General features: G+C 35.5%; 2 protein-coding genes across 4 annotated transcripts; both read right to left on the bottom strand.

Annotated features, from left to right (window-relative positions):
• Positions 1-268: 268 nt before the first annotated feature.
• Positions 269-7,442, bottom strand: LOC18447857 (obscurin-like protein). 2 transcript variants are annotated; one of them, XR_002283323.2, is made up of 7 exons: positions 7,365-7,382; positions 5,574-7,238; positions 5,285-5,435; positions 4,414-4,561; positions 4,114-4,167; positions 3,922-4,022; positions 269-758 (listed from the first exon to the last, which is right to left on the bottom strand). XR_002283323.2 is itself a non-coding variant. In XM_006857943.4 (6 exons), the coding sequence occupies exons 2-6, from the start codon at positions 7,225-7,227 to the stop codon at positions 450-452; spliced, it is 2,508 nt and encodes an 835-aa protein (XP_006858005.2). In that variant the 5' UTR covers positions 7,228-7,238; positions 7,365-7,442; the 3' UTR covers positions 269-449. The 2 variants fall into 2 exon arrangements, 1 of the variants encoding a protein (XP_006858005.2); XM_006857943.4 differs by having other exon boundaries at positions 3,922-4,167; positions 7,365-7,442.
• Positions 7,443-11,053: 3,611 nt separating this feature from the next.
• Positions 11,054-23,141, bottom strand: PRH75 (DEAD box RNA helicase (PRH75)). 2 transcript variants are annotated; one of them, XM_006857944.4, is made up of 14 exons: positions 22,397-23,141; positions 21,243-21,377; positions 20,955-21,095; positions 20,533-20,644; positions 17,247-17,317; positions 16,922-17,076; positions 16,423-16,534; positions 14,695-14,796; positions 14,532-14,592; positions 14,276-14,447; positions 13,333-13,429; positions 13,154-13,248; positions 12,586-12,719; positions 11,054-11,495 (listed from the first exon to the last, which is right to left on the bottom strand). In XM_006857944.4, exons 1-14 carry the CDS (start codon positions 22,946-22,948, stop codon positions 11,266-11,268), a joined length of 2,169 nt encoding a protein of 722 aa, XP_006858006.1. In that variant the 5' UTR covers positions 22,949-23,141; the 3' UTR covers positions 11,054-11,265. The 2 variants fall into 2 exon arrangements, with proteins under 2 accessions (XP_006858006.1, XP_088702388.1); XM_088846262.1 differs by lacking the exon at positions 20,533-20,644.
• Positions 23,142-27,664: the final 4,523 nt, after the last annotated feature.

The following is a 27,664-nucleotide window of genomic DNA, read 5'->3' as shown; positions in this document are numbered from 1 at the left end:
AAAAAATTGTCTACAAAGAGCCCATTTACTTTTTGTACAATGAGGTCATAGTTATTCTCAAATTGGATGTCAAATTGGATGGCTTGGGATGAATCATCAAATCTGAGAATTTCTTTTTGAAACTGTATCTAATGAATGACACTCTTACAACCACCCATTTTGAAATCTAAGAGATAAAAATGATTGTAACCTCATTATACAAAAAATAAACGGTCCCTTCGTAGATAATCCCATAAACAAATAAGACATTTCATTACCTTGCCATCAGTTTTTGAGAAATTCCAGACCTTTTTACTTTATTACAAATGTATGCCTATTCTCTGTCTCCTTCATTTATGTTTATGTGGCATATTTCAGATTATGTGGCTACATGAAACTTAAAATAAAATAAAATAAAAATTATCATGGCAAGTGCAAATCAACGAAAATTTCAAGAGGGCAAATGAGCCTCACAGTCTAGATACATGAATTAAAGAGCTTGACTCTGTCTGGTTTTCGCTCGAATTTCCAACATTACATACAGACATTTTCCCAAGCTCACCTCCTGAATTTGAAGCAGAATTACCTATACCTGATATTTTCTTATTGGGGGAACATAAATAAGTAACTGAATGTAGCCATGGAACTAATATGGGTTTTCTCACAACATCATCAGAACTTGCAACTTGCGAATATATCTCGTTAAGCACCATAATCTGCCTTTCTGCTGCAAGTTGAACGACAAACTGTGCTAAGCGCTTTAACAGATCAGGGAGTACCTGGAATGTATGGAAATAAATGAAGCATTACGCCATTAACACCTAATAGTATCCAACCTACATAAATATACTGATTATCCTCAAAGATGGATCCATCAGTTTATATTTATTGTTGACGGATCAAAATGTAAACATCATTGTGATAAGATTTGGATGATGATGATGATGATAGATCTAAATGTAAACAAATAAAGCATTCTCCAGACAAGGCATGCCATCAGTTCATAGAAAACTAGACAATTAAGGAATACAATGATCTGGTGTTAGTGGTGTTTATAAGGTAGCATTATGAGAAGTTTTGATGTACGAAAACAATATAAAACCATGGGAAATAATGAGAAATGTAGCAAGAGCAAAAATCCAAGAGGAAGAGAGTGCTGAACGTCCAAATCCATGTCTTAATTTCTCCATTTTATAATAAAAAACTTACAAACCTCCCAAGGAAAACAATCAAAACTATTTACCCCTAGGGGTTTTCTAAATAAAAATCTGCTCTAAATAAGAGCCATTCTATCAAAAGTACTCTGAGTAAAAGTAACAATAATCTTTAATGACCTTTTTCTTTTCCAAACCCAAGTTTTCAGCAATAACTTTTTAATACGATTAGAACAAATTGACAATCAATAATGTGAGACTTCAACACAAAATGTTCAAAAAATTGATAAGAGACCGGTGCAGGGAGGGTCATGCAGGATACTAGACCAGCATGAAAAGCAAATATTTTTTCTTCTTTTAATTGCAAATGTTGCGGGTAGAATCAGTGACTCGCTCAAACCGTCATCTTCTCAGTGTAGACAAAAATGGCAGCAATATTCTAAGCGAGAAACAAAGAAAGAGTTCATAAACAACAAGACTGAAGAGCGAAAACCTTCAATAAAAAACCAGATAACTGATGAATGTAGTACTAAAAATTCTATTGCATTGTCCTTAAATAAGGGCACGCTCGCACATGCGATATGAACTGTCATTTTAACCAGTGTTCGGACTTGGCCTACTCAGCCTAGCTAGTGGCCGAGGCAAGTTGCCGTGTCCCTAGCCACTAGCCAAGCTCCAATGTACCCACTCCGGAACATGGGAAAGCTTACAATACATGCTGAGTGAATACCGCCGGACTAGCCCAAGCACTCTAGCACTTGGGCTGACTCGCCTGAGTTCTACAATACTAGGGTCAATCCGTAAAGTACTCACCTGAGTAACTGCACAGTGTGATTCAATGTAAAAAGGGGATGGAAATCTGACGCGCACAATATTCTAAAAAAATGGTCTGCCTGGCGCCTAGGCACCCAAGACACCTCTGGCAGCACGCCTAGACCTGGGCGCCCCATTCTAGCGGTTGTACTTGGTGGGCACCCAGCGCTTAGTTCTGAGTGGGCGCCCAACGACAGTTCCATAAGGCCTCAATCTCTTAGCTATACCTATAGTGTAGATCGAGAGATGTATGAAAACTTGAAAATCTTTAAACTTGACGGTCCAAAAATGCGTTACAAAATACACTATTTCCAAAACTTGAAATCCATTTTTGTCTTATGTCCGTGCATCTTGATGTCGAGATGATCAATTTGAGGAAATTTAGGCATCAAAACAATCTCTTCTAGTGAAATTTTTTAGGTAGGTTCGAATTTGATTGTTTAGAGCCTCGGCTCTATATAAACTTTTCCCATATCTAAATATATATATATATATATATATATATATATATATATATAAAGAATCTACACTACAAATGAGGTTCTGGGCACCAGGCCAGCCGCTTACGGACTGGCTAGTGTTTTTTAAAACCTTGGGCCCGCATTTATATATATATATATATATATATATATATATATATATATATATATATATATATATATATATATATATATATGGGATAATCTAAACTTCACAACCCTTCTAATTACAAAAGTTCAAGATAGAGAGAGCTGTGAAGGGTGGATTTATTATTTTTGTAGTCTTTTTTTTTAAAAACGTCACTTTTGTGGGGCAATTTTGTAAATATTACTACAAGACAATTGGTACTTTTGTTATCTACAAAAGGGGTAAAATTCAAATTTTAACTAAATGACAAAGGCATTCTACAAATAAAGTTTCAAGACACTAACTTCCAAAATGCCATTGAATAACAATAAAAAAGTAATCATTGTTTTGATAAATACACCCATCACAACCCCTTATATATATATATATATATATATATATATACGACAAAGCCCTTGACGTTCTGGGTGCTAGGCCTGCCGCCTAGGGACCGGCTAGTGTTTTTTAAAGCCTTGGGCCCGCATTTATAAAAACTTCATTAAGGGAGCACCAAGATGAGTCCTTTGTGCCAAAATTTTAGATTTAACTAAAAATCACTAGATCTAACAACTAGGAGCACTAGATCTTACAAAAAGTAGTTATATTTTTCACATTTTGAAGTTCAGAAAATTGGGTTTTTTTTTGCCTGATTTTGGACATGCCAATTTTTTCGATTTTGGTGCTGATCTTTTATGAAAATTGAAGCCTAGAATCATCTTTGTGTTCTTGATCCACGCATAGGCTAGTTCATCCACAAATTTTTCTTTTTAAAATGGAATTTACAGATCTTAGTTTTGGATTTTTTATTAATTCTCTTTTTTCCTATTTTTACTTTTTTTCATAATTTGCATTATTTTATAAGCCATAACATCAATTTTTTTATTTCATGTTTCATATACATTTTCTTTTTCTTTTTTTTTCCTATTTTCCCCAATTTTTTGTATTATTGCCCTTTTCTTTTTGGCCCTTTTTGGGCTTGGGCAGAACTTGGGCGTGTCCACTTGGACTTACCCGAGTTGCTCAGCTCGGGCAAGGACCAAGTCCTGAGCCCAAGCCTAGTTTGAAAACTTGATTTTAACTTAGCAACCAATGCACATGCTGTCGGGGGTTGACACCTCCCACTAGTCAATTGGCTGATGCATCAGCTTGTGCATCTCGAAATGTCTAAACATACATATGTACGTCCACAAACTCATTTGCATGAACACATGTATGTGTTATACATGTCTTTATGTATTTATACTATAGTTGCCGCATTCATAAGACATGATAAACAGATAATTTGAGGAATACTAAATGCTAAGCAAAATGAGAGTAGCAAATAATAGAAAGCATGTTCCACAGATTTCTTGAAAAGCATAACTAATACCTGAATATCCACCAAGAACATAAGCCGCAGAATCAACTCTGTTAATTCCATCCCAAGCTCTTTTACTTCTTTCTTATTCTCCTCATTATTGTTGCTTTGGACTGTGGATTCAATACAAAGTTCATATGTCTTATCAAAAAGGCTATGAATGCCATAAAATATTGCTGGATTTCCAGGTGGTAGGTGACGGACCAAGGCTATAACACCAGAACTCAGCCCCTCCATCGGAGTAATGGCTGGATAAGCCTATCATCACAATAGAGAAAAAGAATTTCTAAAATTTTGGGGTAAGATATAATTAAGTACAAGAAAATGGAAAACTGCACCATAATCCAATGGAACATGGCATCAGATAATCTAATGGAACATGGCATTAGGTAGGTACTCCAAAGGAACACCTACCTCCACTGTCCATTATTGTACCTTTGGAATTCCTAACTCATACCATACTCCATTTCGTTATAGCATATGCTTTTACCCCTGCATACGCACCTCTAAAGTTCTTTGCATATAATAGAAAGCAACTCGCTCCTTCAGTTGGGTTCTCTGATCCTGGTCAGTTTCCTTCTCTGTTGATATAAAAGCTACGAATAGCGAATGTGAAGCCCGAGCCACTCTGTTAGCTGGGTGTTGCATGTATCTAAGTAAAACTACAATAAGGAAGACCAAAGTTCGATGGTTGCACCATCAGAAATAAGAAACAACAAAAATTATCCATCCACTAATAATTGGAACATATAATATAGCCAAATTCATGAATTGGCAATGGAAGAATAGTTCCATGGGGTCATGATTGTCCAATGAAGTTATGGATGGTGATGGAGAGAGAATAAAATCCAATGAAATACTACATGATCAACTGTTTCCATAAATGTGCAATCCGTAGGACAAATATGAACACCTAATGGGCTAGGATTTCCAAACCCCATTCGATTATAATATGCATTCTCTATGTATTATTTTCAATAATTTCATCATAAAAGGAGAAGAAGAGAATAAGATCCTATGAAATACTACATGATTAACTGTCTCTATAAATGTGCAATCCATAGGACAAACATGAACACCTAATGGGCTAGGCTTTCCAAAGCCCATTTGATTATAATATGCATTCTGTATGTATTATTTTCAATAATTTCATCATAAAAGGAGAAGAAGAAAGTGAGTAAATCTTCTAAATTCAAACACAAAAGGAAATCAGAAAATGAAATCAATTTGCCAAAGCAGTACTTGATATCCTCTGTTTTTGCACCAGACATTTTTCTTTGAACAGGGACCTTTTCTTTGAAAAGAACTAATGGGTACCTTTTAAAAAAAGAGAAATCCGGTGGGAAAAAAACAAGTAACATGTAATGAAGGATACAGGAACATTGTTGGAACTACAGATTTCTTGAATGCAGACACAGGGGTGTGCCCCATGCAAGTCGAAAGAACCCTCAAATAGAAGAAGACACGAGCAGTCTGCACATCATCTTGAGACCAAGAATAATCTGTTCCCTCCAAACATAAGCAACCTAAAAGACCAGATAAAATTGCTGCATCAATAACCTAAGCTCGGCTAAAACTAATGAATAACAAAAACAAAGTTGAAATCAAAAAAAGAAAAATGCACAGGAAAAAAATTTAAGAGTGAATTTAAGGGAAAGAGAAACCTCTATGATTCGTCAACTCATCATAAGGTGGTACTGAATTGATAAAAGAGGTGAGAGCAGTTTCATTTTCCTGAATGCACAACACAGTGCGGCGAATTGTATCTGTATACTCAGCCAACCGAACTCGCCTAAAATACTCCATACAAGAAAAGGCCATAAGGGTCTTCACTGATATATCGGCCTGAATTTCATTAGAAAAGCTTGGGGAGATCTTATGCTTTGATGCAGTAGAAAGAAAAACAACAATCATCAAGAATGCATCTTGGGCGATCTTCCCCAAAGCTTCGAGCATTTCCTTTCTCTCTCTAAACATGAAAACAATCCTTCTATGATAAGAATAAACGCTCTGGCAATAATCCAAAATCAAATTCTCCACCATCAACCTGTGTTCCTCTCCAGCTAATACATACTGGTTGCAAAAGGCTCTAGTAGTAGCCCCAGCTTCTCTAAACACTATACTAGCCATAGTTTCTCTCACTAGATCAGGCATGAAAACAACGAATTCCCCCTTATAATTCTCAGTTATCCTCTGATATAGACTGAGAAGAGGGAAGGTTTCAAACAATAAGGAGAGAGCCAGGCATATGAACAAGTGGGGATGGAACGAAACATGATCAATTCGAGAAACCCCAATTGAGATGCATTGAAGTAGAAGGCTTGCAAATTTATCATATTTAGGAATTAGGCTCTGATCCAAGTTGGAAATTATATCAGTTTTCAAAACCCAATCTCCTGCAACTAAATCTATTACACCTTCCAGTAGAATTCTTATTCCAATATTTCCACTTTTATCCAAATTGAAGGCCCTAAGAGCACCGGAAGCAGCCATGACTGAGACAAATTGAGAACCCAGAGCACTACTTTTTCTCTGTGATGTCTCGATTCTTCTACAGATTGATTCAATATTGTCATATTTACGAACTTGAAGAAAACCAGAGACCAACCATTCGATCAAATGCAAAACCATGAGTCCATGAGGAACTGAAACACATGGCCCATCTTCGACCACCCACAGGCCCAACAATAAGCCCAAAATCCGATCAAAGAAAAACCCATCATCCAAAGAAGAGAGAGAATACCCAACACCAGCTAAAACTTCAGGAATCATACCTTGCTGCTCGCCAATCTCTTCATGCTCTCCCTGTAAAAGTTCGCACACAAGTTCTAAACAACCCACCTTCGACCTTTCTGACAAATTGGGTATAGAAGCCATTACCCCAAGAAGAAGAATACCAACTGGAATGAGCCCCTTCCGACCGCCATGGCCACCACCAAGAAGCTTTTGGGTCTCTGAAACAGCGGACTCCAGCAAAGTTAAAGACGGATTGGAAGCTTTTCTCACCCATAAAGAAAGGATTCTCAGTATGATTTGGAAAGCACGGGGTCTCAGTTCTTGGGGTATGGGTAGAGAGAGAATGGCAAGGAGGAGTTTGGCTTGTGGGTCGGCGACATGCAGAGAGGAGAGAAAAAGTTGAAGTGTTTCAAGTGAATTGAGGTGCTCTTTTTGAAAGGCTTTGTTAGAGAGAGAAAGTCTCAGGTGAGACCATGCGTGAACAATATCTCTGGCTGAAGAGGGTTGAGGCAATGGGGGATGAGAGAGAGGGAGGCAGTTTCTTAGCCAATCTTCCAAAAATACGGGCTTCGGGTTCTGCATTTTTCTGAGCACTGCAATAACAAATATCAAACTGTACTTTATATCAGAAAAGAAATTTCCTGTATTTTATACATATTAAAAATCTTTCTTTTTGATGAATTATACATATGAAAAATCATTTTTGGTATGAAGAATACATAGCAAGAAAATGCATTTTTGCGTATATGAGAGGCCTCTCGGGATGGGCTTGTGTCCGGGGTGTCCTGATTAGATAGCCCCTGTAAAGAAACATGGAATATGCAAGTCCACTTAGATTGACAAAAGATGTGAATCTATGAAAAGTTTTTTGCAATTTTTTTATTTTTATCCTATATTTAATTTTAAGTTATATTAATTAACTTCTCACATTCATTTCAAACTTTACTATTGTTTTTTGAGTTAACTTTACTATTGTTTTTTGGGTTAGGTTTGTATAAGGTGTCAACCTTAAACAATCACAGTCTCAAAATTTCATTAAAAGATATATTTTTGGTGCCAAAACTATTATCATTCCTAAAAATCTATTTTTCACCCTATAATGTAATTGAAAGCTTAAAAAATAGTGCAAATCTAATAAATTAATGAGCACTCGAAAATCTTGAAAATAAACGATCTAAATAATGTATTACAATATGTACTATTTTTAAGACTTGAAATTCATTTTTTTCTTTCATATCAATATATCAAGATGATCAATTGAAAAATTTTATAGTGATAAAACTACCTTTTTCGATGGGTTTTTGAGGTGTACCTTACTTCTATAGTATAATGTTAAGTGAAAGGTTTCTATGCTTCCCCTACGTCATAGAAATTTTATCCTCCTACCATCCAGCCGTCCAATTTTGATCAAGAGAGTCACTCACCGTTTGATCTTTGATCCGACATCTCAAAGTATTTTATTTTTAGTTTTTTTTATACAAATTGTATGAATATGAAATTTGGTATGTACCATTTTCTCATTGGGGCGCACCTATAAAAAATATTAAAAATAATTTTTCGATAAAATATAACAACCAAAATACCCATTGAAACTTTCAAGAGTATTTTGGTCATTTTATTTTATTGAAAATATTTTTTTATATATTTTTCGCTAGTTTGAGTTTAATAGAGGAATGGGCGTCCAACATTTGGTGTCAAAATAGTTTATCGAAAAAACATTAAAAATAAAATAGTGTAGATACATGACATTGTGATTGGGGAAATGTTAGCCCTCTATTCAGAATTGGACGGTTGGATAAGGAGAACGATAGAACTTCTATGCTGTAGGAGAAGCATAAAAAGCTTGCCCCTAAGGTTGATACCTTATATAAACTTCTTCCTTGTTTGTATGATGAAATCCTTAGTTTTTATATTGTTCCTTTCATTGTATGCTAATATATTGTTTTCTTACGTTCCAAAGATTTTATTAATGTCAATACATTAGAATTGTATCAAACAATGTAGGACTTATGAGTCGCTTAAGGTGTCCAAAATAACAAGCAAATTTATTGGGCCTAAGTTTCTTAACAATATGATATTTGAGCGCCATCAAGTTAATCTTATACGGATCATAACAAGGAGACATTATAACTCAGCGGATATGGATGCAATTGAGTGAAACCCGATAAAGAGCCATTGTAATATTGAGAGAGAAATTTATTTACTCAAACTATAGAAAACCAAACCAATAAAGCTTGAGAATTTTATTTGCTCAAACTATAAAATTCTAAGAGAGAGTGATTGAGCAACGATTAAGGCATGAAACAAACGTATTTGAAAACTAATTTAGTTTTATGCCAGTAAGGTTAACAAACAATGCTATTTTTCTACTTAAGCAATTGATTTACATAGTCTTTATTGATATAAAGAAGCTTGTGATGGAGTACCTCGATATATGATTTGGCTGGTGTTGGAAAAAAAATGAGTATTTAGAAATTACACTAACTTGGTGAGAGACATGTACAATGGAGCGCTAACTAGTGTACGAACAACTAGTAGTAAGACGAGTGAGTTTTCAGTGACAACAGGTCTACATTAAAGGTCAGCATTGAGCATATACCTTTGTGTCTTAGTTATTGACAACTTAACTAGGCACCTACAAGATGAAGTACCACGGTGCATGTTGTTCATATATGACATAGTTTTGATTGATCAGACCCGAAACGACATCAACACAAAGTTAGAACTTTGGAGAGATGCTCTAGAATCCAAATGCTTTAAAATTAATCAAACTAAGATAAAGCATGTAGAATGCAAGTTTAGTAATAATAAGAGTAACAATAAAGTAGTTAAGATTGATTACTAGGAAGTACAAGAAATCTCATACTTTCAATATATTGGGTTGATAATCTTGGGAAATAGAGAGATTAAGGAAGATGTCGCACATAAGATTAAAGCTGGATGAACGAAGTGGAGATGTGCAACTGGAATTTTATATGATCGCCGCATATTAATGAAGTTAAAAGGCAAGTTCTATTGGACAGCTATGAGATCAGCTGTGCTCTATGGGGTGGAATGTTAGGTCAACAAATAACAATATACCCATAGAATGAGTGTAGCAAAGATGGATGAGCGACAAAATAAAAAAAGGCAGAATTCGAAATGAATCCATATGGGAACATTTAGGTGTGGTACCAATAGGTAATAAGCTGAGAGAAAGTAGACTTGGGTGGGCTGACCATGTGTGGCGCCGACTCAGTACAATTGTTAGAAGGTGCGAGTTAGTTCAAGTAGAAGAATTGAAAAGGACAAAAAGTCGGCCCAAAAGGAAATGGTTAGAAGGAATATTAAAAATTATAGAGACTTTTGGCCTCACTGAGAGTACAACCTTGAATAAAACAGAATGGCGTACCAAGATTCCTGTAACCGACCTCAATTAATTGAGAAAAAGCTATAATGATGATGGTGAACTACATAAAACCAACTTCAAAACATAAAATAATTTTTTTTTTACCAAATATGGAATCCTAATTTTTAACCAAGGGAAAATTATAAATACCCCAAAATGAACTTTGTAGATATCCTTTGATCTTTTTAGAGCAAGATTTTATACTACGAGACCATGTACTTCTATTACAATGAGGTCACAAACACATCTAGCCATCCGATTTCAAATTGGACACTTTAAGATGCATCATGAACTTCAAAAAAATTTCTTTGAATTTTGAACCTAATCAACACTCACAACCACTCAACTACTCAATTTGAAATATGATAGACATGAGTGATTGAAACTCCTATTATACTAAAAATAAGTCTATTTGTGCCTCCTAATTCATGTATTTGAAGCTGGATTTGAAGAAAAATGGATTTGTAATAATGTTGAATGTATTTAGGGTTAGAAACATAAATCAAAGTGAAAAGGTTATATAAGGTGCCAACCTAATTCTATTGAGCTAAAGCGCACCTTAAAATCCTCATAACAGTGTTCCGATGTTGAAAAACCCTCTTTAACTAATCATCTCAACCTCGAGATGCATAAACACAAAAATAATTTCAAACCCTTAAAGACATACATCTTATGACAATTTATTTGGACAGTCCGTTCTCAAGATTTTTAAGTGTATATAGAAGTAACTGACCTAGATTACCTTTATAACTTTAAATTTCACAACTAAGTATGAAATAAATTTTCAACCCATCACAAGTCCCCAAAACTTCATCTAGCACAATTTTCCGGCACTAAAACTAAATCACCGAGCAAAATGTGAAGATGTGCCTTACTACGATATAACGAGGTACCTTATACAAACCCACCACATATTAAACCCGTCAAGTGAACACTGGATTTGAGGCTTCAATTGTGTATAAGAGAGAGACAGAGCAACCAGCGAATTTGTACAAAAACAAAAGAAAATTGAGAAAATACTTTTCTCACTAACTCAAAAAGCCTGCTGCATTCATACGTAATATAATCAGCAATGTGCCCTCAAAAACCATCCAAAACTTGAACAAAACATAGAGCTCTTCCTTAAATAATACAATTTCGCCAACATATTGAACTACTACTACGCCCTCCCTCTCTTCAATAAAGGAATTTCGCCATCCTTTTTTCAGGGATAAGAAAAAAACACCCCACATTTAATTCCTTCTCGAAAAGCTTCGATTTCCACCTCTTCCTCCTCCGCCACCACTCCTAGCGAAGAACCCTCCTCTTCCACGACCCCCACCCCCACTTCTACCTGAAAATCCGCCGCCTCTTCCTCCTCCACGCCATCCATTATTACTACCACCTCTGTCCCTGTTAGTTTCTTGCAAAGGCGGCAGCTTGTCCAATACCTCAACACTGACCATGTCTGCATTTTCTTGACCTGCAAAGTTATCACATTAAAAAAAAAAAAAAAAAGAAGAAAAAATATTTCCATTTCCAAATGGATTATTTGACTAGGGAAAATCCCTACACCAGGGACATGGAGTTATATGGTACACCATGGAGGTTATTCACCATCAGTTCCTGATGATGGATGGTGGAGATTGTTTTATGCTGGTGAACGTCACATGGAACTAACGTTTGTCTTTACCATTCATTGTTGGGGACAGATGGGGGATGCTCTTGAGAAGTACCATAAAGCAGTGTTTTAAAAAGCAGACCACCCAAGGCATGACGCCATCACACAGGCTTAGAAGGCCAAATTAGGCAGATACCCCAAATTAGGTGGATACCCCTGGGCGCCCACCCAAGGCCTGTGCCGCACCCGCCCACTAAAGGAATACAAAAGGGGCAAAATTGTGAGTTTTAAGTTCATTTGAAACCTAAAACCCAGACTATTTTAAGAAGAGAAAACCCAAAAAGAAAAAATTTTTGGCACTTGACTACCCCCGACTATTTTAGTGAGAGAAACCCAAAAAGAAAAAAATTTCTACTGGCCCCCAACCCCCCTAGCGCTTTTTGAAACACTGCCATAAACCATACACCACCCATTTCGTATTAATCAGAATCAAAACTATAAAATGGTCCTAAGATTCCCTGGTTACTTTTTCCTTTAAAAGGGAAGACTCCATTGGCTACGGATCAACTGCCAATTGTAAATTTATAAAGACATTATGACTTCCTCTATTGATTGAAATCTTGAACAATGCAGAGCAACTGCAAATCAATAATTCAGCTATCTTGCTTCCATTATATCTTGATATCTTCCAAAAGACTATTTTGTAATAGAAAACCTGATCCCCTATGAGCAATGCCATTAAACCCAACAAAAAGGTTTGCTAGACATAAAATGGTTACTTCATTTCATGAAAAGAACCTCAATATATCCCAATTGATCCCTAACTAGGCCTAGAAATTTATTGTTTTTCTAACTGAAACAAAATAACAATAATAATAATTAACTGAGGCATTGCTCACAGAAAACAAGGTACAATCAAACCTGTAATTCCAAACTGCCTTAATATACATACCCGCAAGGAACATGTCCAAATCTTCACTAGGCACATCAAACACTGCACCTTGACCATCAGCAGTAAGAGAGAGACCCTTGATCGCAGATAATTTTTCCTCAGGCATGAACCTCCTCAAGACGCTGAAAGCAAACCTACATTAAAGTTGGCAACAAATCAGGCTAATCTATTTAATAGGCAGTTCAGATATGATCACAAATGAACAGTCACTAAATGACATTGACAAGTTAGTAGAATGATTCAACAAGTCATCAACAAAATCCCAGGCTACGTAGAATTTAATTAAGAACTTGTGTACACGGAGAAATATTGTTTTATACTATGTATGGAATCCAAGTAAACAAGACAAAAGATCAAGTTAAATTTACAAGAGAATAACATTCAAAACAATACAGGCATTTAGGTTCTTTCTTAAGGATCTCAGTATTATGTCACTGGTTTTGAATTATGAGTTTTGAATATGAGAAATTCATGCTGTTTCCTATTGGTTTTCTCCCCTTTCTTGGTTCAAAGAGCCATTGTTTCCTATATTTCAATTATAAACAGAGAGAAAATTACTGATACTTACGATGGTGTATACATCACTCTCCCAGTCTGAAGATGAACAGTGGTAAAGTTGTCCTGGCAAGTAAGAAGCGACCTCCTCTTTATTTCGGTATAACCCTGTTTGATATAAAACACTCAATAATAAATGAACCACAAATGTTTCTGTTAATAAATTTTCACTTCACTTAAATTTCAACTTACAGCAATTTTCGCTAAAGCTTTGGCAACAATGTCCACTGCCGGAAGACCACCGGATTTCAATAATTCTTCAGCTTTTGCTCTAAAAACAGGCACCACACTGCATTCATTGTGTAGCAGCTGTTAGCATACAAGTACAACGACAATTCCTCTCAATAAAAAAATAGAAAATTCTTTTTGGGGATCACTTTTGCCACCGTTTCTATTCATACCCAGAACATGGGTGGAAATGCCAAAACCAACACAGGATAGTCCGCTGATGTAGAAAAGTTCTTATAGTAAAAATATGCAATTCCTCTCAATAAAAAAATAGAAAATTCTTTTTGGGGATCACTTTTGCCACCGTTTCTATTCATACCCAAAACATGGGTGGAAATGCCAAAACCAACACAGGATAGTCCGCTGATGTAGAAAAGTTCTTATAGTAAAAATATGTGTACAAGTAACAACCCCTTTCTACTTAGTGGACAGAAAGCTGATAAAACACTAGAGCAAAGTATTATTTCAACCACAAGAATAAAAGGGATAATAATCTTTTCAGAAAGAAACAATTTATATAAGGTTGCAACATTAAACTATAGAATTCAAGTGCACCTCAAAAACCTATCGGAAAAGGCTGTTTTGATGTTGGGAAAACCCTCTAATTGATCGTCTTGACATCGAGATGTATGGATGTGGAAAAAAGAAGATTTTGAGTCCCAAAACAGTGCCTCTTGTAACATATTATCTGGACTGTCCACTTTCAAGTTTATAATTCTACTTGATTTGAACCATTTTTGGAGTTTAAAATTTTATAACTAGAGATGAAAATAGATTCTCAGGCAATCCTAAGAATTTTTTACAACAAAATTACTTCTCGAGCAATCACCTTACTTTGATTGTTTAAGATTGCAACCTTATGCAAACCAACCCCTTTCAGAAAACCCCTAGAAGAAATAAACATTACCTATCGGAGACTTGGGAAATGGTTTCAGCAGCCCCTGAGCCTGCAGATTGGGCAATGTCTGCAGGCTGAGGAGCAGAAACGTGCTCGAATTTGACACCGGATGAACGCTCTATCTGAGAGACCATATATGATTTCCTTCTGTCATAGAGCATTACAGCTACTCCAGTATTGCCTGAAAATGTTCTCTATTAGTCATTGGAAGAAATTTTTAAGCAAGAAAAATGCAAAAATAATTGTTGATGGGCCACTAACTTACCAGCTCTTCCAGTACGACCAGATCGATGAATGTAAGTTTCCACATCTCGTGGGGGATCACACTGCAGAATGCTAACTGTGTTAAAAACTTGAAAACATTTGTTTACGATCTATGTTTTCTTGAGTTCATAGCAATCTCCTGAGAAATACTAAAGAAACAAAACCTGAATAATTAATTGCACATCATTGATGTCCAGGCCACGTGCCGCCACATCCGTGGCCACCAAGACAGAGAACTTGCCCGATCGAAATCCAGCAAGGGTGACCTGCAAGAAAGATTTCCATGTACAAGAAACTTTTAACTTTTTTCTTTTCATCCTCAAGTTATTGAATTTCTTGATTGAGAAGGGAGGGAAAAAATTACAATTTTAGGTACTTTCCACTTGGGAATAACAAAAAGTAAAACAGGGTATCACAAAAAACATTTGCTCTCATAATATTTCCAGGCTAACACTTGTTTTGCTCTTGATTGTCATGTTACTCTTTGCTTTGCCAGACCATAGGATCTGCAACTAGAAAGGATTAACTTTGTTTCTCAAAGGTGGCTGAGTAACATACAGACATCATAACCAATTGCCAATCTCCTTTTGGATAGTTCCTATTCGTTTATTCCCTACAGATTTCCAACTAAAATCATAGTTTACTGCTGCTCATGCTTTCGTAATATCATAACTATATACCCCTGGCATCAAATAATTTTTAATATAGTAGAAAATAGTTTCATAAATCCATTTCTATTTCCATTTTCTAAGAAGGTAAAATTAGAAGCAGTCTATAATTCTCAACATGGTCTAGTCTATCAAAGTCATCTAATAAGCCTAGGTAAAGGAGGTGGTTGCGCTAGGTACGCATCAAACGTAAAACTTGTCACATCGTATCATAAATCCTAATCCCATGTTATATGCTCGTGCTAGGGCGTTCCCGTTAAGCAACGCACTGCACCACCCTGGTGCAACAAGAAATAAGCAAGGGTTAGCGAGGGCGTTCCTCGAAGCACGTGTTGTACCGATACCCAGGTGCAGTGAGAAATGAGTAAGAGTTAACTAGGGCGTTCCCCCGAAGCAACGCACTACAACAAGCCGACCCAAATAATTGGGATAAGGCTTGGATGATGATAATGATGGTTCAGTCTATCAAAACCTGTGAACAAAAATTCAGTCGCCCAGCTGCCTCGCCGACAAACTGTCACAGGCATGCTAAGGCGGGCTCAAGGCGGTCTGGGTGCCCACCTAGTGCTATCCCTTAAATAAATAAATAAGGAAATTCAAATCCACCCAAATAAAAATAAGCCTAGTATTGCCCTTCTCTCTCTCGGGTCCATGTGCTCTCTACATAAGAGAAAAAGGAAAAGAAGATGACCTCCCAGTGTTCGATGCGAGGTCCCTCTCTCTCTCTCTCTCTCTCTCTCTCTCTCTCTCCCCCCATATTGACCAAGTGTCTCACAGACACAGATACAGACCCAAAAGAAAAAAAAAGAGGATGATCTTTAAGAATTTCATGCGAGACCTCACACACACACATACATGCGCATGCATACAAACACTAAACACATACAACACACACGCACACACACCAAACACATACACACATTCACAAAACAACATATGGCCCCCACCCCTATCCCTTCCCTTATGACCACCTTTGTGTGTTATTATCCACTGTGAGAGGCAAAGACCCAATGGATTATGGGTAACCAAACTCTATTCAAATATGGCATGCTTCGCCATTCCATGCCACTAATTGTTTTTCAAATTAAGATAGCACTTTCCAATTATTTTTGAGGTTTTACAAGTTCAGATTCGATCCTCGGTATTCACACAACTCAAATACCGTTAGTTCTTACTTTTAATATAATGCAAATCCAGATATATAGTTGAATAATGGCAGCTTACTTCGCGTTGTGATTGTTGTATGTCCCCATGCAAAGCTCGTGCTCCTGGTAGGGCTCCAGCAAGTTCAGATGCTGAATTCTTTGTCTCAGTGAAAACAATTGTGCGTCCCCCACTGGACATGCTCAAATATATCACTCATAAGCATTACTACCGCACAAAAATAAGCAAAATCAAATAACCGATAAGCAATATAACAAAGGAAGGCCCATACCATACACAGCCTAAGTATGCTATATTGATAAGCAGCCAAGGCATCCACCATCCATTCACAATGATGAATGGGGGAGATTAATTGTACCTTGGAGACTGTTAAGTAGTAGTGAGCCCTACAATCTTCATCCTCCATCACAGGGTATAGAAAATGGATGTCACCAAGTACCATATACAATACACCAGGTTGGCATGATACAATACACCAGGTTGGCATGATACCTTTTCCCATACAACAAAGATACATGCAAATATGAAAAGATTAGACAACAGGAACATTCAAACAAACCTGCTATAACAACGGATTATATCCGGAATGAGCTGGGCCCTAGCTGAAAAGAAGCATGGAAGGACAATATGTCTAACACTTGCACTAGCCTTCATTTTATCGTCACCAACAAGATCTGCCACTTTCCTGTCGGGTTTAAAAAACCTGGCAGCAATCTGCAAATGCATAACAAGAACACAAAACAATGGAGAAAGCAATGGGAACTTAATAGAAATGAAACTCAGCAGGTAAGGCTTCAAACTTCAAAAATTAGGACACAAGCATATCATAATGATCAGCAGCAGCATAGTACAAGCTTAAATAGCACTAAAAACTAAATTTATACCTTCTTCACCCAGTCAGGCATTGTGGCACTGAAAAGAAGGGTTTGGACCTTGCTTGCATCTTCAACTCTCCCTACAGATTCACATAATAAGGTCAACTCCAATACCAATAAACAAAGCTTAGTCAGACTCAAGCATGCGTCGCTGAATTCCATTTTAAGATAAACCAGTGGTTTAAAAAGCAGATCAGTGACCCGAATCAACGAATCGGCGATCCGGATCGGGAATCGGCTGAATCGGTCGGTTCAAACCTTAAAAAAAATCCGAAAAAATTATTAAAATTCATTATAAATGTTATTTTTTAAGAATTCAATAACAAATGAGGGTACTCCATTAAGAATTTTCATTTCTTTGCATGAATATGAGAATATTGATATGTTCTTTCCCTGCATAAACTACTATTTACCATTTAATTTACATAACACAAAAGGATAAATATACAATTATCATGGATTAAGTATATCATCATACATGGACTACAATAAAACATACAATTCGTAACATACGATCTAAAAATAAAATGACAGACGACGTCGTTCTTCATCTTGGTCACGCTGGTGCCATTGATTGAATTCGCATGACAATTCATTGACTCGTTCTAAAAACGAATCATCCAAATTAGTGGGCACCTGACTATACCCAAATCCCTGAGTGTTAGTGTTTTGTTGTGTTCCTAATCCAAAATCCCCAAAGATTGTCCATCATTCATGCTCACCTACACTATCGTGCTCATCCCTACCCTCTTGTTGTTGGGACTTGATATGTGAATAATATAGCTGGGATCGGGTGGCCTCAGAATCATCATCTCTCTTATTTTCCCTTAGACCCCCTTTCCACTCTCCCTCATTAGGTGCAATATCACCAACATCTCTGAGGAATTGTGGATATGTTGGTGGGCTGCTTCCTCTTTCAGGCTGCTCATCACCTTCTTCAAGATCTTCCTCACCGATAGCGTCAAAGAAGATCAATGGTATAGAACAAAACCTCAAGGAAGATCAATGGTATAGAACAAAAAATTTACATTGATATAGTATCAATAAAAAATATATTTACAATGGTATAGTAATTCACAATGCCAATACATATGGACTTGTCACAAATCTTCATTTCGACAAACATGAATTAGTTCCTACTGAGAAAAAAAAATATTTATGCAACATTATAGATAAAAAAAAGTCTGTATAAGTCACACTTAGAATCATGAAAAAAATTACAGTAATATAGTCAACCATAATGCCACTACACGTATATTTGACACAAAAACCATTTACAATGATATAGTCATTCACAATGCTACAAATAAAATTTACAATGATATAGCGGGCACAATCCCAACTCAATTGAAATGATCACAAATAGTCGTACATCTCAATTACATATATGCAAGATAATATAATAAAAAATGCAAGCTCTAAACATGGCTACAACTCAATTATCAAGAACATACATTTTTTGCATTAAAAATTTAATAATAAAATTGAAAAATGCAAGATAATATAATTATCATACATGCCACGATTTTTTTACAATGATATTCAGTTTAATTCCTCGTGATAATACAGTTTTATAACATGTATTTTTTGCATTAAAAATTTTAAAAATTAAAAATACATTTTTAATGCAAAACTGCATTAAAAATAAAATACAGTTTAACAGCATGGATTTGTTAATATATTTTTTTGCATTAACAACAAATTAAAAAATACAGTTTTGCATTAAAAATATAATAGCATGTATTTTTTGCATAAATAATCTATTACCATGCAATTTTTTGAACTAAAAATTTAAAATATTGTTTAATTCCTCATGATAATAAAAATCTGGTCACAATTTCGCAGAAAATCACGATTTTGCAAAAAATCGATCATGAATTAAAAAAAAAAACACAGTTCTTCACACACCCACCTAACATCAGTCATTCCAACTCAAAAATCTGCCTCAAATCGAATAAATTACATCAAATTGAATACATGTTTTGATAAACAACACTATAAGGAATCAAAGCCCTATAATATTAGCACATTATTATCAAAATATTAAATAAAATCGATTGAATTGAGGGGAAAAAAAAAACGCAGTTCTTCACAGACATCAGTCATTCAATCTAAAAAATCAAACTCAAATTGAATAAATCAGATCAAATTGAATACATGTGATGATAAAGAACACTATAACGAATCAAAACCCTATAAATTTAACACATTATTTGCAAAATATTGAGTAAAATTGATAGAATGGCGGGGAAAAAAAAACGGCAGTCCATTTTTTCTTCACAGACATCAGTATTTTTTTTCTCAAAAATCAAGCTCAAATTAAATACATGTGATGATAAACAACACTATAATGAATCAAAACCCTATAAATTTAACACATTATTTGCAAAATATTGAGTGAAATTGATAGAATGGCGGAAAAAAAAAAAAAACGCAGTCCATTTTTTCTTCACAGACATCAGTCTTTTTTTCTCAACAATCAAACTTAAATTGAATAAATAAAATCAAATTGAATACATGTGATGATAAACAACACTATAACGAATCAAAAGCCTATAAATTTAACATATTATTTGCAAAATATAGAGTGAATTTGATAGAATGGCGGAAAAAAAAAAACAAAACGCAGTTCTTACCTGTTTTTCGTGCACACATGGCCTTCAAATTCAAATTTGATATGTATTCATCCAAAATACTCACCAATTATGAACAAAAACTTTTGAACAACACTCTTACGATCAATAACCCTCAGATTTTACAAAAAATGAAGCCCTCTTTTGCTTGAAATCTAAGAAATGGTTGAACCCTAAAACGTTTTTAAGGTTCTTCACAGATCCAAATTTTTTTGATCAAAATCGGTGATTTTTACTACTTTTTATTGACTGAAATGGCTGAAAAATTTAAAATAAAGCCTGCAAGATTCGATTATAAAGCTGAAAAAGATGAAAAAATGATAAAAAAAAATGACAAAAAACCATGACAATCGTGAAGAACACTGTGCAGCCTGTGTTCTTGGACAAGTCACTGTTGAAACTCGGCGATTCACTATTGGGAATCGCCCGGTTCTCTCTATACACGGGCGATTCCCTGTATTGTAGTGGAACCGACATGGGGTCTACCGATTCCCGAGTCGAACCGGGCGACCGAGTTTTCAAACCCTGAGATAAACACATTCCATGAATCCACCATAAGCATGGACAGTTCATAACATGCCAAACTGGTTAAGCATAAAATGGGGCACAAGAGGTGCCCAAAGACCAATCACTTTTGAGAGAAAAAAGTATGAAACCCATACCAAGAATATTTTCAACGTCATCAACAAATCCCATATTAAGCATTTCATCAGCCTCATCAAGAACACGGAATCTCAAAGACTTCAAGTCAATATTGTTTCTCTCGATATGATCCTAAATCAAAGAGAACAAGTTATTCGCCAGCAGAAGGCCCAATGTCTTCTAGAGCAACTTTTAATTCAATAGAATATAGTGCGAAAATTTACAGAACTACTGATAAAAAGTACTGGGGTAGAGAAAGAGAGAGAGAGAGAGGGTGGGGGGAAGTGAGGAAGAGGGAGGGAGAGGGAGGGAGGGAGGGAGAGAGAGCGAGGGAAAGGGAGGGAGGGAAAGAAAGAGAGAGACAGAGACAGAGAGAGAGAGAGAGATTAATATCCTGTTACAATATGCAATAAAAAATACCACAGGAAAAACTTAAGTTTACCTTAATGCGACCTGGTGTTCCAACAACTATATCAACACCCCTTTTAAGTGAAATTTCCTGAGGGCGATATGGGGCTCCACCATACACGCAGCATGAAGTTAAACCCACAGACCCGCCATAAAACTCAAAGTCTGCAAATACCTAAAAAAAAAAAAATAAAGAGAGAAAGACAAACAATTGCAGTAAATGAACCTATATAGCCCAAATTACAAATCTTACAAGCAAAACAAAAGCATCTTCTTAATTCATAAAAAATTAAAGTAAAATACAGCTTAAAAAAAAATGTACCTGTTTAGCCAACTCCCTGGTAGGGGCTAGGACCAGGACACTGGGTGATCTTCCATAACCAGTTTTCCTAGATTCTCCATCACGGGGCCTGGTCAAAGATTCTAGAATGGGAAGAACAAATGCCAGTGTTTTACCCTATAAATAATAGTAAAGCCACATCAAAAATATGGCTAAAAAAGTATAACCAAATGCTTATGTTCAGATGAAACACCGATGAAAGTAAAAGTGATGGATGACCAAAGGAATGCACCAATTTATCAATAAGAGGATGGTGTGCCAATTAGCACTTCAAAGTGTGTTTTTCACCATTAGAAGGAAGCAACACCAAAATGTATGATCAGCTTGAAGAGAAAACATAACAGTTCAATAAAGCTATTATTTGCCTCCCCATAATTAGTATTTCTTATTTTGTTGTTTTTTCGATTGGCTAAATATCTCCCTTATTGTGCACCTTTAAACCTAATTAGTATCAATGGCAGCAAAAGATGCTGAAATAGACATGCTATCAAGCTGAGCATTATTTTTCATGGTAGCAGAGAGTTCAAGTTGATCAACATAAAATTCAACTTCTGGGCGGATGGGTAAAGGGCATCGTAAAACAACTTAAGACCAAAAAGCTGGTCAAATGATCCAAATAAATGCACAAAAGTTAAATTTTACATTGAATCTGTACAATTTCAAGGAAGTGAATAAAACCCACAACAGATTTACTCCATAACCTATAAATATAAAAAAAATGACTTTATCATAATGGGAAACTGCCAACATAATACATTCAGGTACTGCACTATTAGACAAAAAACTACCAATGTGTTTTCAAGGAATCATCAAGTTCATAAGTGATGAGATTCATTTATCCAAAAGGAAAATCAGGAGGTTGACATATGCATGAAACATATGGAACCACAACAATCATAAGGACCAGTAATCATAAAACCAAAACACGGGCAACAAGATTACTTTTTCACTCGCAGTCTAATCTAGACCAAGAATGAAAAAAAATCCCATATTATTATTTCTACTTAGCAACTCTCAGATATCAATTTCAATTAACATGTAAATACTAAAGGCCTAAAAGCCCATAAATCCCCACTGTAATAGTAAAAAAAAACCAACTTTTATTGAGATAGAGAGAGAGAGAGAGAGTTTTATACCTGACCAGTGCGAGCTCGACCCACCAAGTCCGTACCTCCAAATATGGTATCAAAAGTCATGGCCTGGATTGGGAAAAGCGACTCAATCCCCTTCGATTTCAGCTTCTCTCTCAATACCTTGGAGATATTGAAATTAACAACTGCGTTAGGGTTTGCTTCGCCATCAGAGACCAGCTCCCCATCAATTGTCTCCCCCTCTTCATCACTAACCTTCTGCTTCTTCGACAATTTCTTGCTGCTTCCAACCTTCTTCTTCACTGTCTCGTCTGATTCAGAGGTCGTCTCTCCATTATCCTCTTCCTCCACAGCCTTCCTCTTCTTCTTGCTCTTCTTCTTATGCGACAAATCCTCTCCCGAATCACTGTTAATTTCACTTCCTTTCTTCTTGCTCTTCTTCTTATGCGACAATTCCTCTTCAAACTCACTGTTAACTTCACTTCCTTCAGGATCATAATCCATAGCTCTGGTTTTCTTCTCCTTCTTCTTCTTCATCTTTTCAATTGCACAGCCAAACATGTCGTCTAAGGGGTCAGAGATCTTGAGAGATGGCATGGTCTAGAGAGAAAAAATCAAAGGGTTTTTCACCACAGGAAGTGGGAGAGAGAGGAGAGGATTTAGAGAGAGAGGGAAAAGAAAGTACAGGAGTTTTAGAGAGAGAGAGAGAGAGAGAGAGAGAGAGAGGAGGGATGGCTGCTTCCCCTGCAAAAGGGTCTTATGCCAGAGGAGGCGCGGCAGGGGAGAGAGCAAAGAGCGGAACGCGACGCGTTGCGGTTTTATGCATAAAATGAAACCCTAGAGAGGGCAACACAAAGTCACTTTTTGGGAAAATGGTTTGATAGGGCGGCGGCCCTATCAAAGCATTCAAGCTTCACCTCTTCCAAAATTACAGGGACGCCGTTAGCGTGCGGGCAACCGACCCACATGTAGAAATACGGGCTCCTTAATAATTTATTTTTGAGATAGAATTTGATTCTAATTTTTGGGATTATATAATATAATCTTTTAACATTGAGATTGTTAATAGGTAGAAATAAATAAATTTTAAAAATTAAAAATAATATTTTTTGGAAAAAATATTTGAACCATTGATTTTATTTTTTCTTTGGATGATTAATACAAAAGGACTTGGTTTTGGTGAACGAGGTAGATCTTCGGCTTGCATACCGCACCAAACAATTTTTCAAATTACAATTCAAGCAGTGAAAAACTTTTACATCGGGGAATGATATCTTGTCACAGTGTCATTATAATATAAGGAAAGCATAGTTCTAAAACAACATGTTTATGGCATTTTTTTTACTCCAAATTTTGCATACGCACTACCTTCATCTTAATAATCAATCTAAAGAAAAATAAAAATCAATTTGCACCCTTAGTCAAAATGAGTTCCCTCTAATATGAATCTAGACCATCTATTTGATGAATTTCAATATCTAGGCCTTTACAAATTCAAAACCAATTTTTCCTTTTTTAATATTGATGTAATGATAAGAATATAATCCAAAAATTTTGAAAAGAAAAAAAATCATTATAGGGCCTAGATCTAAGCCTCTCATTAAAATGAAAGGCCTATATTAATTGGGGCAAAAAACATTTTTTTTTTCTTTTTTATATTTGTTCATTGGAATTAAAATAGCATATATTTAAAAGTTGAAGTCAAATAAATTGCCCTAACGTGGTTTTCAAAGATAGTTTGATTATATAATAATTAAACCGTGGCATGAACACTCTGCATCGATCATCTTCACTTGAACATTACGGTTGTCAAAATGAATTAGGATTTCAAGTTCTAAAAACAGTGTAAATTGTATCAAAATATCTAAACCGTTTATTTCGCCATAAAAATAAGTGTTCACATATCTGCAAGATCTGTATCATTTTTTTAGTTTCAAAATTCTTTTGGTGTTGGAAATTTATTTTAGAGACATCATAGATATTTATTTTGTCGAAAGTGCTTTCCGGAGGAGGATTTGAGGTGAAGCTTTATTTTATTTTTAGACACTTTTTGTTAAAAAAAGTAGAAAGCCCTAAAAAGCACGGAAATGGTGATTATGGTTTGTCGTGCTTGACCTTGAAAACATAAGGCTTGTATAAATAGAAAACATATCTATTACATCCCTATGTTTTATCTTGTTTAAGACAATAAATTGTGGGAAAGTATATAAAGAGACTATTTACTTTTAATACTACTTACAATCATTTTTGTTTGTCAAATTTAAAATCGGATAAGTATCAATATAAGGTACAAGAAAAATAAAAAGAAATTGTTTATATAAAACTGTTATTTTCTCAAACTTTGTGATACGCCTTTGACCGATTGATTTTACACTTGATGGCTATGAGTGATTGCGATTTTCATGTGACAAGAATAAACGGCCATGCGATATGTAATCCCAATTCTAAATTCTAAAGAGATTTGTTTATACACAAATCCGTGACAATGAAGATGATCCCTCCCCTATAATATTATTAATTTAGACTAATATTAATCCTTAGCATAGAGAAAATAAAAAGATTAAGGGACAGGCAAATTACAACCCATGGAAAGTTGATCCCATAGATTCCTCTCTGCTATGTTCCATCTCATTGAGGACCATCCAAAGCCTTGGATAAAATTAAATCTAAAGCATATCTAATGATGGGAACATGATAATGGAGATTAAAAATCAAATGGTAATTAATAAATTAATAGAACAAAAAGTATGAAAGAAATAATAAAAATGGCAAAATCAAGATAAAAGGTAAAAAATTATGAAGTAGGGCCCATAAGCCCGGCACGTGAAGTTGGGGCCTAGATTTGCATGACGAGTAAAAATCAGTCCTCTTACTTAAATGTTTCTTGAAATTTAATTTGTATTGAGACTAAAGAGTTTAATCAGAACTTCGATGGGGTTGAAGGTTGGAGGCCTTTGGCTACTTAAGAAGCGATTAAGGTTCCAAGGATTTTGTTAATTACAGTTTTTTGTAGAAATGCCATTTAAAGGGTACTATATCAATGGATTAGGGTATTTTTTAGGTTCATGGCTTTGTTTTTACAGTTTAGAACCTCTAGGAACCCAAAACAACAAAAATGAGGTGTCCACAATAGGTTGACAGCTTACTAGGGTAAGGAAGTGTAGCTGGGTTAGAGAGGGTCTACATGAGGGGATTTGGTTGAGCAAGAGGTTAGGGAAAAGTAGACTTTCCACTATGGACATGGTAAAGGAAAAATTTTATATTAAGTTGCAGCGTTGAATGCACCTAAAAAATCTACAGAAGAGAGTTTTCTGGTGTTAGAGAACTCTCGAACAAATTATTTCGACCTCGAGATGTATAGACATTAAGTAAGAAAAAAAGAATTCCAATAAAAAAATGGTGTCTTGTTAGAAGTTATCCAGATTGCCTATTTTCAAGATTTTAAAGTGTTCTTTGATCTACTCGATATGTAACTTTTTTTAAATATTAAATTTTATAACTAAAGATGAAATAATTTTTCAAGCCATATGACTTCATTGAGAATATGACATTTAATAGAGCAGAATGGAGAACCAGTATTCATGTAGCCGACTTCAATTAATTAGAAAAAAAGTTAAAATAATGATGAAATAGATTTTCAAGCCATCATAAGAATTTCGACACTAGAAAGACATCTCTAAGTAAAATTTAGAGGTGCTCCTTAGTTCTATACTATAATTCTAGGCTATGTGTATAAGCCCGTATAATTTCATATGGAGTGCAAGACATCTTATGTGGTGCGGTACATGAGGTGTACATCTGTGGCACAAGATGCGTGGAAGACATGGCAAGGTTGTTAAATTTATACCTTAGTTTAATAAAAATGGTTATAACTTCCAAATGGTATAGCTAATTTAGTTCTGACTTGAACCATTGAAAAGCTCTTGATTTGCCTAAAAAAAACTTTAGTACTCATATGATCATTACTTTTTCTGGTATTTATTTATTTATTTATTTTTATTTTTTTGCAGGTTTTAAGGGTATTATGATAATTTGGTGAAACTGGGATATATATATATGAAAGCATCTATAGGTGTTTTGGGACTATATGTGATCCAACATAGGATTTTTGCAATCAATAACCAAACTAGTCAAATTTTATGTGACATATAGATATTTGTTTACAACTAAATTTGAAGAGATCTCCAATGACATATCTCAAAATTTATGCTTTAAATGGTTAAAATTTATGATCGGTAAAGATCGTAGGGATCGGCGAAATTACAGTTTTAAGACATTTGATCTTGGAAGATCAACTCTCTATGAACCGCCTGTAAGGCTGAGCTTTATGCACCCAAGCAAGTTTAAAAGCTAAAGTACTGATCTAAGCTAGAAATTTAAGCTTAAAATAAGAAAGAAACATTTTATTTGAAAGAGAAATTTGAGCTTAAAAAAGAAATAAGCTAGAAATTTAAGCTATTCAATGCTAAAAAATCCCTTGAAAGAGGATTTTAGACTTGGGTTTGCCTAGGGTTTTTTCTTGAACTAGTGTCAAGGCTTAGGTGTTCATAGCTGAGAGGTTACTCCGGTTTAAGGTTCAATGGTTGCTATAATTGCAGAGAGTTAAGGTTCAAAGGCTTACGGTTCCGGGGTTTATAGGATTTGAAAGGTAGAGGTTTCGGGTTTCAGAGAAACTCGTGATCTCAGGTTTTGTGTCTAATCCCCTGGAATCACACCGGAGGGGTATTTATAGGGCAACCACCAGATGCCCCATGATGGCTTTTGGTGGTGACTTGAATTCGATATGTACATTTTTCTAATTCGGATTTTCTTCCTATGAATCCTGGGAGCTATCCATTTCAGATAAGACTTGAACAGATTTGGATAAATTTAGGATACTTTTAAGGATTTCCTAGGGATTATTGACTATGATTATGGTGTATTAGGATTTTCCTGACTAGTATGGTCCCTGATGATTCAAGATTACAGGTTTCTGACAATTCCCTGAGACCGTACTCAAAGGAGGTGTCCATAGAAATAACACAAATCAATTTATGCTATTAAAAACTGTGTTTTTCTTGGGTCCAACATTCTTTAAAATTTTTGCAGTGTTATGCTTCAACCCTGATGCGAATGAAGCATTAACGATTTAGAAGGTGGGAGCATTCAAGCCGATGGCAAATGTATTTTTAACAACTTAATGTCTAATGTCTCCCTTTGGCATTTTAAAAATCGGACCGGTAAGCCAAACCGGTACTAGTTTAGGATAGGCCAACACTACCAAATTAAGAAAAAAAGAAAAAACAAAGAATGTGAAATTTGGATCTTAAAGTT

Source organism: Amborella trichopoda, chromosome 9 (assembly GCF_054954075.1).
Source record: "Amborella trichopoda isolate Santa Cruz 75 chromosome 9, AtrichopodaSantaCruz75HAP2 v2.0, whole genome shotgun sequence".
Classification (NCBI taxonomy): Eukaryota; Viridiplantae; Streptophyta; class Magnoliopsida; order Amborellales; family Amborellaceae; genus Amborella; species Amborella trichopoda.
The sequence above is the reverse complement of the archived record's forward strand: the minus strand, read 5'-3'. Positions and strand labels throughout refer to the sequence as shown.